Source organism: Carcharodon carcharias, chromosome 16 (assembly GCF_017639515.1).
Source record: "Carcharodon carcharias isolate sCarCar2 chromosome 16, sCarCar2.pri, whole genome shotgun sequence".
Taxonomy (NCBI): Eukaryota; Metazoa; Chordata; class Chondrichthyes; order Lamniformes; family Lamnidae; genus Carcharodon; species Carcharodon carcharias.
The window spans coordinates 79,182,894-79,198,230 of NC_054482.1; the positions used below are offsets into that span (position 1 = coordinate 79,182,894).

Sequence of the window (15,337 nt, forward strand, 5' to 3'; positions counted from 1 at the left end):
GCACTATATAAGTTGTTACTGTAAGGCAAGATATACCAAAACACATGAAACATAAACTGAACTTGGATGTCAAAAAGAACTTCACTCAACGTAGAGCAATGGAAATTAAGTATGTGCAAAAGACCAGAACTGGAGGAGCACAGAGATCTCAGAAAGCTATAGGGCTAGAGGAGGTTACAGAATAGGATGGGTTGAGGCCATCGAGGGATTTGAAAACAAAGATGAGGATTATAAAATCAACGCATTCGCTCTGGGTTCATCAACGTTGGTCAGCAAGAACAGGGCTGATGGGTGAACAGGGCATGCTGCAGGTTGGGATGTGGGCAGTGTGTTGGACAAAGTTAAGTTTACTGAGGATGTAAGGTAGGAGGTCAGCCAGGTGATTCTTTGATTGCAGTGACTGATCACTTTGCATTCTAAAGTGCAAGATATTTAGCTCAAGTGAAGTAGTGGACTGATGCAAAATCCAAGTACTTAAGTGAATAAGTCTTTCGAAGCTAGTAAAACCTCTATTCGCTAAACACAATGTACTTAAAAATTCGAGCCTGAATTAATGACCAAAGAATCATCGATATACATTTGCCCAAAAACACTGCTAACACAATGATCATTCATGGAGGGTGCAAGTAAGTTAATATTTCAGGCCACAGCCCTTCACCATAATGATATGAACTCACTCTTGATGAGGATTATAACCTGAATGTTAACTTATCTGCTAACTCAGTGTGTTTCTCCCATTTTCTGTTTTTATCTAGCATCTGCACGTTTTGCCTTTTACATGCATTTAACCAATGCACATTTTACCAGGTTTAACTGCACCTAAGAATACGAACTGCCCGGCAAAAACTTCCCTTCTCTTTTAACTACCTTGGAAGCAACTGGTCAGAAAATCCTTGGAGAATTCCAAGTAAAATGTTGGAAACCATAAATGCCAACCAGATGTTTTCTTAAGTAAAACATAATTCCAGATTCAACTGTTCAGCATAAGGTCTGACACTGTATGTTAGTTACAGAAAACAATTCACAAGGCGAGGTGGTGTGTAATCCACTGCTCTTAATGAAAACTTGCTTCATACAAATTATCTGCCAATTTCAATTGAAAATCATGAAAAAGCCTCCTGTTCTCTTTTATTAAAATTGCTTAACTCATGAGACATAGTTCAAGTTTATTCTGAACAACTGAGTGACTACCAATAATTTTGAATTAATAGTACTATGTTTTAGCAAAAAATTCTACAATATAGATATATCATTTGGCATTCAGTAACCATCCACAGGAGCAGGAGCTTGGCCTTCAAGAATACACAGAAAACTCCACAGTCACAGTGCCTGACCACCCAGTCAGCAGGGAATAATATATGGTGCAGAGCCATATAAAAGAGTGGTGGGGAAAATAAATGTTTCTAAAATCAGAGGACACCTAAAATAAAACAAAAATAGGATGCTACTGGGAGTAAAAGCTCAGAGTAGTCAATTATATTTTCAAAACAAATTTGTAATTAACAGTTTAAGTGAAATAGAAATATATTAAAAATACTTCCAATGCAACTTCTTCAGAAACTGATTTGCATGTGTAAAAATCAATAAACATTATATTTTAACTAAAACAATTTCTTACAATTCTACACTGCATACTGGTACTCTCATACAATGAAGAGTGCAAGAGGGCATGCCAGGAGCAGCACCAAGCATACCTTAAAACGAGGTGTCAGTCTGGTGAGGCTAAAACAAAGGACTACTTGCGTGCCAAACAGCATAAGCAGCAAGTGATAGACAGGGTCAAGCAATCCCACAACTAAAGGATCAGATCAAAGCTCTGCAGTCCTGTCATATCCAGTCATGAATGGTGGTGGACAATAGAGAACTCACTCGAGGTAGCGGCTCCACAAATATTCCCATCCTCAGTGATGGGGAGAACAGCGCATCAGTGCAAAAGATAAGGCTGAAGCATTTGCTACAATCCTCAGCCAGAAGTGCTGAGCAGATGATCCATCTCGGCCTCCTCTGGAGGTCCACAGCATCACATTTACCAGTCTTCAGCCAATTCAATTCACTCCACGTGATATCAAGAAACGGCTGAAGGCACTGGATAATGCAAAGGCTATGGGCCTTGACAATATTCCGGCAATAGTACTAAAGACTTGTGCTCCAGGACTTGCCGCACCCCTAGCCAAACTGTTCCAGTACAGCTATAACACCGGCATCTACCCGGCTATGTAGAAAATTGCCCAGCTATGTCCTGTACACAAAAATCAGGACAAATCCAACCTGGCCAATTACTGTCCAGTCATTGTACTCTCGAACATCATTAAACTAATGGAAGGGGTCATCAACAGTGCTATAAAACGGCAATTGCTTCTCAATAACCTGCTCATTGGTGCCCAGTTTGGGTTCTGCCAGGGCCAATCCTGACCTCATTACAGCCTTGGTTCAAACACGGACAAAAGAACTGAACTTCCAAGGTGAGGCGAGAGTGACTGCCCTTGTCATCAAGGCCACGTTTTGCCCGAGTGTGGCATCAAGGAGCCCTAGCAAAACTGGAGTCAATTAGACAACTCTCCACCATTTGGAGTAATGCATAGCACAAAGGAAGATGGCTGCGGTTGTTGGAGGTCAATCATCTCAGCTCCAGGGCATCACTGCAGGAGTTCCTCAGGGTGTAGTGTCTTTGGCCAAACCATCTTCAGCTGCTTCATCAAGACCTTCCTTTCATCATAAGGTCAGAAATAGGAATGTTTGCTGATGATTGCACAATATTCAGCACCATTCGTGACTCATCAGATACTGAAGCAGTTCATGCCCAACTGCAGTAAGACCTGGACAATATCCAGGCTTGACCTGACAAGTGGCATGTAACACGCAAGTGTCAGGCAATGACCATCTCAAACAAGAGAGAATCTAACCATCGCCCCTTGACGTTCAATGGCATTACCATCACTGAATCACCCACTATCAACATTCTGGGTGTTACCATTGGCCAGAAGCTGAACTGGACTAGCCATATAAATGCTGTCGTGACAAGAGCAGGTCAGAGGCTAGGAATCCTGCGATGAGTAACTCACCTCCTGACTCCCCAAAGCCTTTACACCACCTACAAGGCACAAATCAGGAGTGTGATAGAATACTCCCCACTTGCCTGGATGAGTGCAGCTCCCATAACACTCAAGGAGCTTCCCCCCATCCAGGACAAAGTAGCCCACTTGATTGGCACCACATCCACAAACATTCACTCCCTCCACCATCCACGCACAGTGGCAGCAGTGTGTACCATCTACAAGATGCAATGCAGGGATTAACCAAGGTTCCATCGACAGCATCTTCCAAACCCACGGCCAATACCATCTAGAAGGACAAGGGCAGATAGACAGGAACACCGCCACCTGAAAGTTCTCCTCCAAGTCACTCACCATCCTGACTTGGAAATGTATCACCATTCCTTCATTGTCACCAGGTCAAAATCCTGGAACTCCCTCCCAAACAGCACTGTGGGCATACCTACACCACATGGACTGCAGCGATTCAAGAAGGCAGCTCACCACCACCACCTTCTCAAGGGCAAATAGGCATGAGCCATAAATGCTGGCCCAGCCAACAAAGCCCACATCCCGTGAATTAATATTTTTTTTAAACTACAAGGAGATGCTCCCTGTCATTTTCCTGTTGTGGAACTACAATTGGTTTCTGACTGTAACACCAAATGTTGCCTGTCCACTCCATTATTTCATTCATCAAGTCAGCTTTTCTATTGACAATACTTAGCTGGCATTATTTATCCCAAGCCCAATAAACCAAATGATTTCTAAGTGATTTAAGGAGCTGCAACATGTCTACTCATCAGATCATATTTACATGGAGCAAGGGCATAATTATTGCAATGTCTGTATGACCCCAAGACAATGATAAAGTAGGCCAGAGCAACAGTATATACTAATTCCACTACCACTCTCCACCAAGCTGTGCCATAGATGGAATACAATATGCAATATACAGCATGAATGTAACAACTGTTCTAACCGTAGAGCAACAGCTTTAAAAATATACTATCTGTTGCAGCCAACAAAATGTACATAGCACCTTGTGCCAAACAAGCTATTCCAGGAACTGGGCCTAAAAATTCCAACTGTAATTGTTGTAAATCAATGTGGAATTTCTGTTCTGGATAGTACATGCATCTCAAGAGTCATTGTTCAGCTTATCCCCTTCTTGACATAGGACAAAGGCATGTTCTAAAATTAATAGTGTCAATACTACATTGTTCACATTCGCATAATTGAAATCTCTGTGTCCCGGCTATCTGACTTCATTTAATCAATGAGTGAGCTTGCACATGAGCAGGGGAGAGAACTCATCCTGAGTGAGACACAGCCAGAGTATTAGCAGTTTGGTGCACAGTGGGAATTCTGTGCAGAGGGGAAGAGGTGCTCTTTGCATTTGTTCTTTAATCTTCAGAGAGTGGTCTTGCCCTGCTGCAGCAGTAGAGGCGACAAGGGAGAGAAATGACTGGTAAGTAATGGATAAGGTCAGGTAAGTATTTACTACTTATATCGCTTATAGTTTAAGGTCTTTTTGCGGTTTATAATCTGTATATTCTGTTGTAACGAGGATCAGGAAAGAAGGGCCCTAGAATAATTGATTTAAAAGGTTTAATTTAAAGGAGTAAGTCATGGCAGCAGAGCTCAAAGCTGTGGTGTGCTACTCGTGCTCTATGTGGGAAGCCGGGAACATTTCCAGTGCCCAGGACCAGCATGTGTGCAGGAAACGTGTCCAGCTGAAGTTTCCGGAAGCTCGGGTTTCAGAGCTGGAACGGCGGCTAGGGACACTGTGGAACATCCGCAAGTCTGAGAGCATCATGGATAGCACATTAAGAGAGGTGGTCACACCGCAGCTAAAGGGACTTGAGGAAGGAAGGGAATGGGTGACCACCAGACAGTCCAAGAGAAACAGGCAGGTAGTTCAGGAATGCACTGGGGTCTCGCTCACAAATCAGTATTCCATTTTGGAGGTTGATGAGGGCGCTGGTTCCTCCAGGGAGTGCAGACAGAGCCAAGCTTTTGGCACCACAAGCAGCCTGTCTGTACAGGAGGGGAAGAGAGGAAGGGCAATAGTAATAGGAGATTCTATAGTCAGGGGAACAGATAGGCGCTACTGTGGCCATCAACGTGACTCCAGGATGGTGTGTTGCCTCCCTGAGGCCAGGATCTGGGATGTCACTGAACAGCTGCAGGGCATCCTGAAAGGGGAGGGTGATAAGACAGAGGTTATAGTACATGTTGGTACCAATGACATAGGTAGAAAGAGGGATGAGGTCTTGCATCAAGAATTCAGGGAGTTAGGCAGTAGGCTGAAAAGCAGGACTTCTGGGGTTGTAACCTCTAGATTACTCCCACTGCCACATGCTAGCGAGCACAGAAACAGGAGAATAGCGCAGATGAATATGTGGCTTAAGAGTTGGTGCAGGAGGGAGGGTTTTAGATTCCTGGATCACTGGGGCCGTTTCTGGGGAAGGTGGGACCTGTAGAAGCGGGGCGGTCTACATCTGATCCAGAGCGGGACTAGTATCCATGCGGGTGGGTTTGCTAGTGCTGTTGAGAGGAGTTTAAACTAATGCGGCAAGGGGAGGGGACACAGAATGTTAGCAGAATAGGAACACATCATAATACAGTAAAACAATTAAATCAGAGGGAGTACAGCTGCATTAAGTTTCAAGGGAGTAAGGCAAGGCTGGATGGCCTCTGCTTTAATGCCAGGAGTATTACAGGTAAAACGGATGAGTTAAGGGTGAGGATTGACATGTGGAATTGTGATATAGTAGCCATCACAGAGATGTGGTTGAGGGAGAGGCAGGATTGGCAGCTGAATATTCCAGGATATAGAATCTTCAGGCGAGACAGGGGAGGGGGTAACAGAGGAGGAGGCATTGTATTATTAGTTAAAGAGTCAGTTACTGCCCTAAGGAGAGATGATATCTTGGAGGGGACATGAATGAAGCTTTGTGGGTAGAGTTTAGGAATAAAAAAGGGGTGGCCACATTGTTAGGTGTTTATTATAGACCCCTAGATAGTCAGCAGGAAATTGAGGAGCATTTATGTGCACAATTCACAGAGGTGTATAAAAACAATAATAGGGTAATTATATTTGGTGATTTCAACTTTCCCAACATTAACTGGGATAGACGTAGTGTTAAGGGCTTAGATTGAGTGGATTTCTTGAAATGTGTACAGGAGAACTTTTTAGGTCAATATGCAGAGGGTCCAACAAGGGACAGTGCAGTGCTGGACCTAATTCTGGGGAATGAAGCCAGACAGGTGGCTGAGGTGGTGGTGGGGGAGCATTTTAGTGATAGCAACCACAACACGGTACAATTTGAACTTGTTATGGACAAAGAAATAGACAAGTTACAAAAAAATATTTTGGATTGGGGGAGAGCAGATTTTAGTAAAATAAGGCAGGATCTGGCCAAGGTAGACTGGGAACAGCTCCTTGTGGGGAAATCTACGGAAGAGCAGTAGTGGGTATTCAAAAAGGAAATGGGAAGGGTACAGGCTCAACATGTTCCCTCTAGGGTGATAGAAAGCGGTAACAAGCCCAGATAACCATGGATGACCAGAGATATTCAGGATACGATGAGAAGGAAAAGAGAGGCTTTTAGCAGGTACAAGGGGAGCAAATCAGTGGAGGCATTAGTGGAGTTCAGAAAGTGCAGGGTGGAGCTTAAGAAAGCAATTCAGAGAGCAAAGAGGGGATATGAGAAAGCTCTGGCTGGTAAAAGTAGGGAAAAACCCAAGATATTCTATAAGTATATCAATGGGAAGAGGATAACCAGGGAAAGAGTAGGGCCCATTAGGGACCAAGGGGGCAATCTATGGGTGGAGCCAGAGGACTTCAGTGGAGTGTTGAACAAATACTTCACATCCATTTTTACCCAAGAGAATGAGGATGAAGGTATCGAACTCGGGGAAAGAATCTGTGAGGTTCTTGACTAAATTGATATAGGAGTGACAAGGTATTGGAGGTGTTGGCAGGCTTAAAAGTGGGCATATCTCCAGCTTCAGATGATTTGTGTCCCAGACTGCTGAGGGAGGCATGGGAGGAGATCGCAGGGGCTCTGACCCAAATTTGTAATTTCTCTCTGGCCACAGGGGAGGTGCCAGAGGACTGGAGAACAGCTAATGTGGTTCTGCCATTTAAGAAGGGTTGTAAAGATAAGCCAGGGAACTACAGGCCAGTGAGTCTCTTGTCAGTGGTAAGGAAATTATTAGAGAAAATTCTGAAGGAGAGAATCTCTCTCAACTTGGAGAGGCAAAGTTTGATCAGGGATAGTCAGCATGGCTTTGTTAGAGGGAGGTCACCCCTAACAAATTTGATTGAATTTTTTGAGGAGGTGACCAGGTGTGTAGATGAGGGTAGTGCCGTTGATGTAGTTTATATGGATTTCAGTAAAGCCTTTGACAAGGCCCCACATGGGAGACAGGGGAATTTGATAAGGTGGATTCAAAATCGGCTTAGTTGTAGGAGACAGAGGGTGATGGCTGAAGGATGCTTTCATGACTGGAAGCCAGTGTCCAATGGTGTACCATAGGGATCTGTGCTCGGTCCCCTATTATTCGTCATTCATATAAACGACATAGATAACTATGTAGGGGACAGGATTAGTAAGTTTGCGGATGACACAAAGATTGGCTGGGTGGTTAACAGTGAGGTTGAGTATCTTGGGCTACAGGGTGGTCAAATGGACAGATAACTGGCAGATGGAATTTAACCCTGAAAAATGTGAAGTGATACACTTTGGAAGGAGTAATTTGACAAGGAAGTATTCAATGAATGGCATGACACTAGGAAGTTCTGAGGAACAAAGGGACCTTGGCGTGTGTGTCCATCGATCTCTGAAGGCGGAGGGGCATGTTGGTGGGGTGGTGAAAAAGGCATATGGGATGCTTGCCTTTATCAATCGAGGCATAGATAACAAAAGTAGTTGGGGGGGGGGGGCTCATGTTGGAGTTGTATAGAACCTTGCTGAGGCCACAGCTGGAGTACTGTGTGCAGTTCTGGTCATCACATTTTACAGAAGGATGTGACTGCACTGGAGGAGATGCAGAGGAGATTCATCAGGATGTTGCCTGGGATGAAACATTTAAGTTATGAAGAGAGGTTGGATAGACTTGGGTTTTCTGCCTTGGAGCAGAGAAGACTGAGGGGTGACCTGATCGAGGTGTACAAGATTATGAGGGGCATGGACAAGGTGGATAGGGAGCAGCTGCTCCCCTTAGTTGAAGGGTCAGTCACAAGGGGACACAAGTTCAAGATGAGGGGCAGGAGGTTGAGGGGGGATGTGAGGAAAAACTTTTTTACCCAGAGGGTGGTGACGGTCTGGAATGCATTGCCTGGGAGGGTGGTGGAGGCGGGTTGCCTCACATCCTTTAAAAAGTACCTGGATGAGCACTTGGCATGTCATAACATTCAAGGCTATGGGCCAAGTGCTGGTAAGTGGGATTAGGTAGATAGGTCAGGTGTTTCTCACGTGTCAGTGCAGACATGATGGGCCAAAAGGCCTCTTCTGCACTGTGTGATTCTGTGAACAAATGGTTTGCGTTGATATAGTACCTTTCACAAAGTCCAAACATTCCAAAGCGCTTAACAGCAAATGAAGTACTTTTTGAAGTGCTGTCACTATTGTAGTGCAGAAAACACAGCAGCCAATTTGTACACAGCAAGATCTCAACATCAGCAATGTGCTAATGACCACATCATCTGTTTCTTTGTGTTGTTGATTAAGAGATGAAAGTTGACCAAGACACTGGGAAGAACTCCCATGCTCTTCTTCAAAATGGTGCCACGGGATCTTTCATGTTTACCTGAGAGCAGACAGGGCCTTGGCTTTATAACTAAACCAAAAGACAGTCACTCTGACAGTACAGCATTGCCTCAATACTGAACTAAAATCTCAGCCCAGATTTTTTTGTGCTAAGTATCTGAAGTGGGACTTGAACCAACAACATTTTGACTCAGAAGCAAGAGAGCCAATACCAACTGAGTCACAGTTGCCATTACAGTGCAGCATACTTTATATAAAGTTACACTATTGGTTTTCTATGACATTTTGTAAAACAGAGTTGGGGAAATCAGTTAGATATTCAGCTAAACTGTCAGTATCACCTGATGGAGGCATCTCACATTTATATCTCCTACAATGCAGTTATGAAGCAGATCTGATGAAATCTGGGAACAGGAAACTAATTTCCCTCTTAACAGATATAATTAGGACCATCACACAGCCTTGTCACATATTATTACATGATACACATCAAAAAATTTTCAGCTACACAAAACAAGTGAATAAATGAGCCCCAAAACAAAGGGTTATAGTTGTCTATTTTGAAAGCCACTGATATGTCATGCTTATTCTGCTTCGTCAATTCAATTTTATTAACATTTTTGGTCAACCTGCACAATAGCGTACATGCAATTCAAAATGCCCTATACTCTGATATCATTTCGTGTAGTATAACATTTTTGAATGCATTATATTCAGTTTGAGTGTGAAGTCTCAAGAACAAGGTACTAAAAATGGTTAGCATGTTAAAATGGTTAGCATTTGTTTTATTTTGTGGTAAAGCCATATGCAGAAGTTAACAACAGCGACACTGCAATTGAATGTTGTCAGTTTCAATAACAGTGGAGTAAAAGCTAGGTCTGTTCAACGTTGTGGATTGAAAATAAAGCTCTGCAGGTAAGTTACTCATCTAAAACCCGCTTTATAAATGATTGATGCAGAATTCACAAGTTGCCCGTAACCTCCACTTCCATTGTGATAAACTCACCTTTTCTTTCTGTGATTCGCTCTTTCGCCCCTGGTCCAACCCAGATTTAACTTTATTTCCCTCAGTTTGTTCATCCCGCACATGCTGCTTGGAGGCTTTCTTCTTGCTCCTGAAGTACGTTCCAGATTTCTTCATGGCTCAGCGTATGTCCAAGTCCACATACATGAGCAATAAATAACACAACTACACAAAAAAAAGTCAGATCTCCTCCCCAAATAAGAAAGTGCGGAGTCTACTCTCCAGGCCGCAGCGGATGGAGAAACATCCTTGAAAGGATGCTCCACGTTGAACTTGTTTCTTACAAGAAATAAAAGGGAAATCTTTTGCGAATAAGCCGGCAGGGAGGATGTCCGTCCGCCTTCACCGGGTGCCAGGGGACGGCCCCCCGGGCATTTTCACCGAGTCCAGGGGCCAGGAGCCGCTCTCACTGCGGAACAAATGGACAAAAAGCTGAGGTTGAGAGAGCCGCCGCCACTCTCGCGCTCCGCTCCCTCCTGTTGCTGCTGCGGCGGTTAAAACTCGACCTGTTCCCCAGGCCTGCCTCCCACTCTGACTCCGGCTTCACACACACACTCGCTGCCCGCTTCCGCTCCCGGTGAAGAGAAGCCGCCTCCCGCCGCTCCCCCGGACGCTGCCCGGTCCTGTCTCAGCATGGCCGCACTGAGTGTCCCCGGCTCGGAAAGACACCGTGTCGCGTATCAGCCGCACTGTGCTGCAGCTGCCGGCGGACATGGCGATGGGAGGGGTGGGGGGGGGGGGAATCAGATTTTATTTATGATTATTATTGTTATTGTGTTTTATTCTCCTTTAACATAACTCACTTCCGGTTGTCAGCGCACTTGACCTTTCAGCCGGAACTACCTCTGGCCGGGCGGCACGCGAATGGTCGGGTCTGATATTGTCCCATTCTGCTTTCTTACCTTTATGCCACTAACAGTGCCTCCTTTAGCCCTTAACGCTATCATTAACACTCCCTTTGCCTTTTTGTTCATGACATCTTTGTCAATCTCTCCTTTGCCCCCACATATCGCTGGCCTTTCATCCAGCTCCACCTGCTCCAGCCCCTTTAAACAGTATACATTTCATCACATTTCTACCCTTTGGCTCTGAAGAAGTCATACGTGTTTTAATTTCCAGCATCCACAGTATTTTGCTTTTGCATTATGGTAAGGCACGGGGTTGGGGGGGGGTAGGTGTGAGGGGTGGGGACCTGCTGAGTAGGAACGTGTGGGAAACACAGAAAGACAAATAGTTTATCTGCATACACGTGTTTCTGCAATATTAAAGGCCTTCATTTATCATTAATAAACTAGAACTTGGCAACAAGGTGTACCACTTAGTGCTGCAGGGCCAGTGCCTCCTCTACTATCACCCCGACTTTGCAACACCCTGTTTGATTGCCTCTGTGTTGGTAGCACAAGTAATGCTGAGACCCACAGCTCGTCCTAAGGTGCCATGACCATTGGCTTGCTGCTAATTCCAAAAGGCAGTTTTACCTGTATCCCATATTCCAAGATATTCAAGAGAGCCACAAAAGCTTAACAAGAGCTTTCCAACACGTTGTTTTCCAAAAAGGAGAGTAGCAAGTAGCCACTCAGCCATATGCCAGATAGGAGTTTTCCTATAGACTTTGGGTAGCGTTGTCAACCTGTACACATGCATATGCCTGCATAACCTGAGGAAGTTTCATGGTATGCACATGCATTGCATCAGAAATTATAACAAAAAAATTACCAGAAGTATTCAGCAGGCAAGTGCCCTAGCTGCAGACATTTCCAGCATTTTCTGTTTTTATTTAAGATTTCCAGCATTTGTGGTGTTTTGCTTTTTTATCATAAACTGTAACCCACATTAATCCCAGCTAACCATAATGAAACACCCCATCCCTTCCCACAGCGTCTTTCCATGCACACACACGAGGTAAAACACCTGCTCTTTTACTTCCTCTTTCTCATTGTCCAAGGTCCAGGTGAAGCAGCAGTTTACGTGCACTTCTTTCAATCTAGTCTACTGTATTCACTGCTCACAAAGTGGTGGTCTCCACATTGGGGACGTCAAACACAGATTAGATGACCCCTTTGTGGAACATCTCCATTCTGTCCACAAGCATGATCCCGAGCTTCTGGTGGCTTGTCATTTTCATTCTTCACAATTCTCTCACACTGATATCTCTGTTCTTGGCCTGCTGCACTGTTCTGGTGAAGCTCAACATAAGTTTCAGGAGCAGCATCTCATCTTTCAATTGGGCACTTTATAGCCTTCTGGACTCAGTATTGATTTCAACAATTTCAGACTGTAATCTCTGTTGTTTCCTTTTCTTTGGTTATTTCAGTTATTTTTCAGTCAGCAGCACACCTGCTGTCAGCAGATCTTCTGTTTCTTTGTTTCTTTTCTTGTCCCATCACCATTCCCTTTGACCCTGGAGGACTAAATTTTCTGGCATTCAATCTCTCATGTCTTCCAAGCTATTACAGACTTTCCTTTTGTCCTTGTCCCACCCACTCCTTGCTCAAAAGTGATTACAACTCAAACTTTTCCCAGTTCCGACAAAAGGTCACTGACCTAAAGCATTAACTCTGTTTCTCTCTCTGCACAAATGCTGCTTAACCTGCTGAGTTTTCTGTGTGGCTCATCAACACTGACTCAATTAATTCTTTTCGGAGTCCTTCACAGAAATGACAGAAGCTATGTGCATGGAACCTAGGAAGTTACATATTTGGCATAAACTTGGTTGTATGAAGCACAGACACTTGCAGGTTGTCAGTTTCATGAATCAAATTGGCTTTGAGATCAGTGATAGGAAAAAAATTACGATGTTCAAAAAGCAATAATTTGGTTAGATCCTGTATAATATGAACAATGACGTACAACAAAATGCCCTCTGGTCCATCCAGCCAGAGCCTGCACAATTTCTGATACTTGGGCATCACAATACAGACACTCCCACCCCTCCTGAATCCATGTGATGATCTGGGAGGAGCAAAAAAATACCAAACAGAAAGCATACAAATTAATAATCATAATCTACCCTGCATAATTTGGCCAGAAAGTGTGACCCCAGTTTGTATCTTACAGAGATCATCTCTTCAGCATAATAAGCGACAGCGGTGGTCATCTAATCACTACCCTTGCACTGACAACAAAAATAAGAATGAAAAATTCACACCAAAAATAATGGTAACCATTATCCTCCCTTACAAAATTGATTACTGAAGAAAAAAACATATTTTGACCTTATTCCAAATGAACCCTAATGTTAAACTAGTATAGTTTTTAAACATTTACTTCAGATTTTCTGTATGCATCAGATATTTCATGTGATCCTCACCAAGATCCATTCTCGTAGACGAACCATTGTTCCCTTTTAGACACAGTATTGGTGCCTAATATCTGGATCCAATCAATACTATCTTTAAGCAAATAGGGTGTTGTTATCAGTTCTGGAGCAAATGTTATGCAGGAGAAAATCAAGGGTTGCTTCATGGCTTTTTGAATTTCACTTCTCTTCACAGGATAATTGTTGAGCCATCATCCTAAGCTGAAGCTGACCTGTGCAATACTTGGGACAAACAATATTAACCATTTCATAGCCCTTATGTTAACAAAGCCTCTGGCAGTTCTGCTAAATATTCCCCTACCAGGAACTACACCTCCAGCAGGTTTCATGTTGCCAACAATTAGGGGCATCATCAGCCTGGGACTTAACATGGGCCGAGCCTCCTACACTCCTCTAGCTGTCAGTAGCCTCGGCTGTCCAGCCTCTGTCAGCTGCTCATGCGCGTATGTGCTGTGTTCACCAGCCTGAAACCCTGAATTTAATTGTAAAAAACTTGGCAGATGGAATATAATGTGGGAAGATGTGAGCCTATACATTTTGGCAGGAAGAATAAAGGAGCTGAATATTATTTAAATGGATAAAAAAATCTGAAGAAAGCTGCAGCACAGAGGCATTTGTGGATCCTCGTGCATGAATCACAAAAAGCTAGCATACAGGTTCAAAAGGTAATAAGGAATGTTGGCCTTTATTTCAAAGGGAACGGAGTATAAAAATAGGAATGTCTTGCTAAAACTATACAAGGCACGAGTTAGACCACACCTAGAATACTGTGAACAGTTTTGATCCCCTTACCTAAGGAAAGATATACTGGCACTGGAGGCAGTCCAGAGAAGGTTCACTAGGTTGATCCCGGGTATGGAAGGATTTTCTTTTGAGGAGGTTAGGCCTGTACTCATTGGAATTTAGAAGAATGAGTGGCGACCTTATTGAAACATATAAGATTCTTAGGGGGCTTGACAGGGTAGATGCTGAGCGGTTTCCCTTTGAGGGAGAGTTTAGGACCAGAGGGCATAATCTCAGAGTAAGGAGTCACCCATTTCAGACAGAGATGAGGAGGAATTTCTTCCCTCAGAGGCTAGTCAATCTGTGGAATTCTTTACCGCAGAGGACTATAGAGGCTGGGTCATAAAGTATATTCAAGGCTGAGATAGACAGATTTTTAATCAGTAAGGGAATCAAGAGTTATGGGGAAAAGGCAGGAAATTGGAGTTGAGGATTATCAGAGCAGCCATGATCTCATTGAATGGCAGAGCAGACTTGATGGGCCGAATGGCCTACTTCTGCTCCTACGTCTTATGGTTTTTTAAACACATACCCGCCAGCATGAGGGTATTTGCTGTAGTGGAGGGTGCAGGGGAATGATGTGGACTGCAGGGCTCTGGTTTCAGCAGCTGTCTATCTTTCCTGAGTAAAGAAACATGCATGAGAGAACACCAGTTAGGGGTAAGGTCTTCACATTTTCTCCTCCTATCCATGCCTGCTGTGTGTATCCTTCTGTCCAGCAACGGACACACGAGCTTGAAGTTTCCTCAGTCTCTTTGCTTTTGACACTAGTCTCACTAACCATAATCACATGGCTGCCCCACACTCCTCGCAGTTCGAGGGCCTCCTCTGCAGGCATCAGCATGCAAATGTCAGCCACTTCACCACTGGTCTTGTCCCTCTCCTTGGCGTTGTGGGCCCTTTACCCTGCATGCAGAAGGAGGAACACATATAGATCTGCTGAGCACAAATGCTGCTGGCATTCCCTCTGGCACATGACGTGGGCTTGTGATGCCTCCTCCATGAGATGTGGAGGACACTGCCAACAATAAATGGATCCCTGTCATCTAGATGTGTTAATGCATCATCAGACAGCTGGTGATGGTGCACCCTGATGCCAGGGTCTGTCTGTCAATCCCTCACCATGATCCATGCTGCATTGCCACATGCAAGCTCCAATGAAGAGTGGTGAGTAGCACTCACCCTGGTGATGCAGAGGAGATCCTTGAGCCATTTGCAGCACTACACCCAGGATCGGGGGTTGGGTGGAGGGATGGCTGGTGACCGACCCCACGCTGCTGACCTCTGCTGCTTTCCATCCAGGCTAAATTAGTGATGCCTCCTTAAGAAAGGGAACTTGTGGAGCTGTCTCTCAGTTAGTAACATTGGAGCAAACCAGTGGGAATTCACAAACCCAGCA

The 15,337-nt window shown here is 44.3% G+C and overlaps 2 protein-coding genes across 6 annotated transcripts in view; one reads left to right on the plus strand and one right to left on the minus strand.

The window, feature by feature from the left end:
- Window positions 1-10,532, minus strand: part of mast2 (microtubule associated serine/threonine kinase 2) — a 541,117-nt gene extending 530,585 nt beyond the window's left edge. For both annotated transcript variants that reach the window (XM_041207758.1, XM_041207757.1), the window contains exon 1: window positions 9,819-10,532. In XM_041207758.1, the coding sequence (XP_041063692.1) occupies window positions 9,819-9,953 (135 nt within the window). In that variant the 5' untranslated portion in view covers window positions 9,954-10,532. The remainder of the gene's footprint in view (window positions 1-9,818) is intronic.
- Window positions 1-15,337, plus strand: part of LOC121288907 (riboflavin-binding protein-like) — a 201,440-nt gene that overhangs the window by 137,238 nt on the left and 48,865 nt on the right. Inside the window, exon 1 of one of the 4 annotated variants that reach the window (XM_041207763.1) lies at window positions 9,509-9,727. The exons of 1 other annotated variant lie outside the window; for it this stretch is intronic. The gene's annotated coding sequence lies outside the window, so the exon portion shown is untranslated. Of the gene's footprint in view, window positions 1-9,508; window positions 9,728-15,337 lie in introns of those variants that run through there. 2 more of the 4 variants (XM_041207764.1, XM_041207760.1) reach the window with 2 other exon arrangements.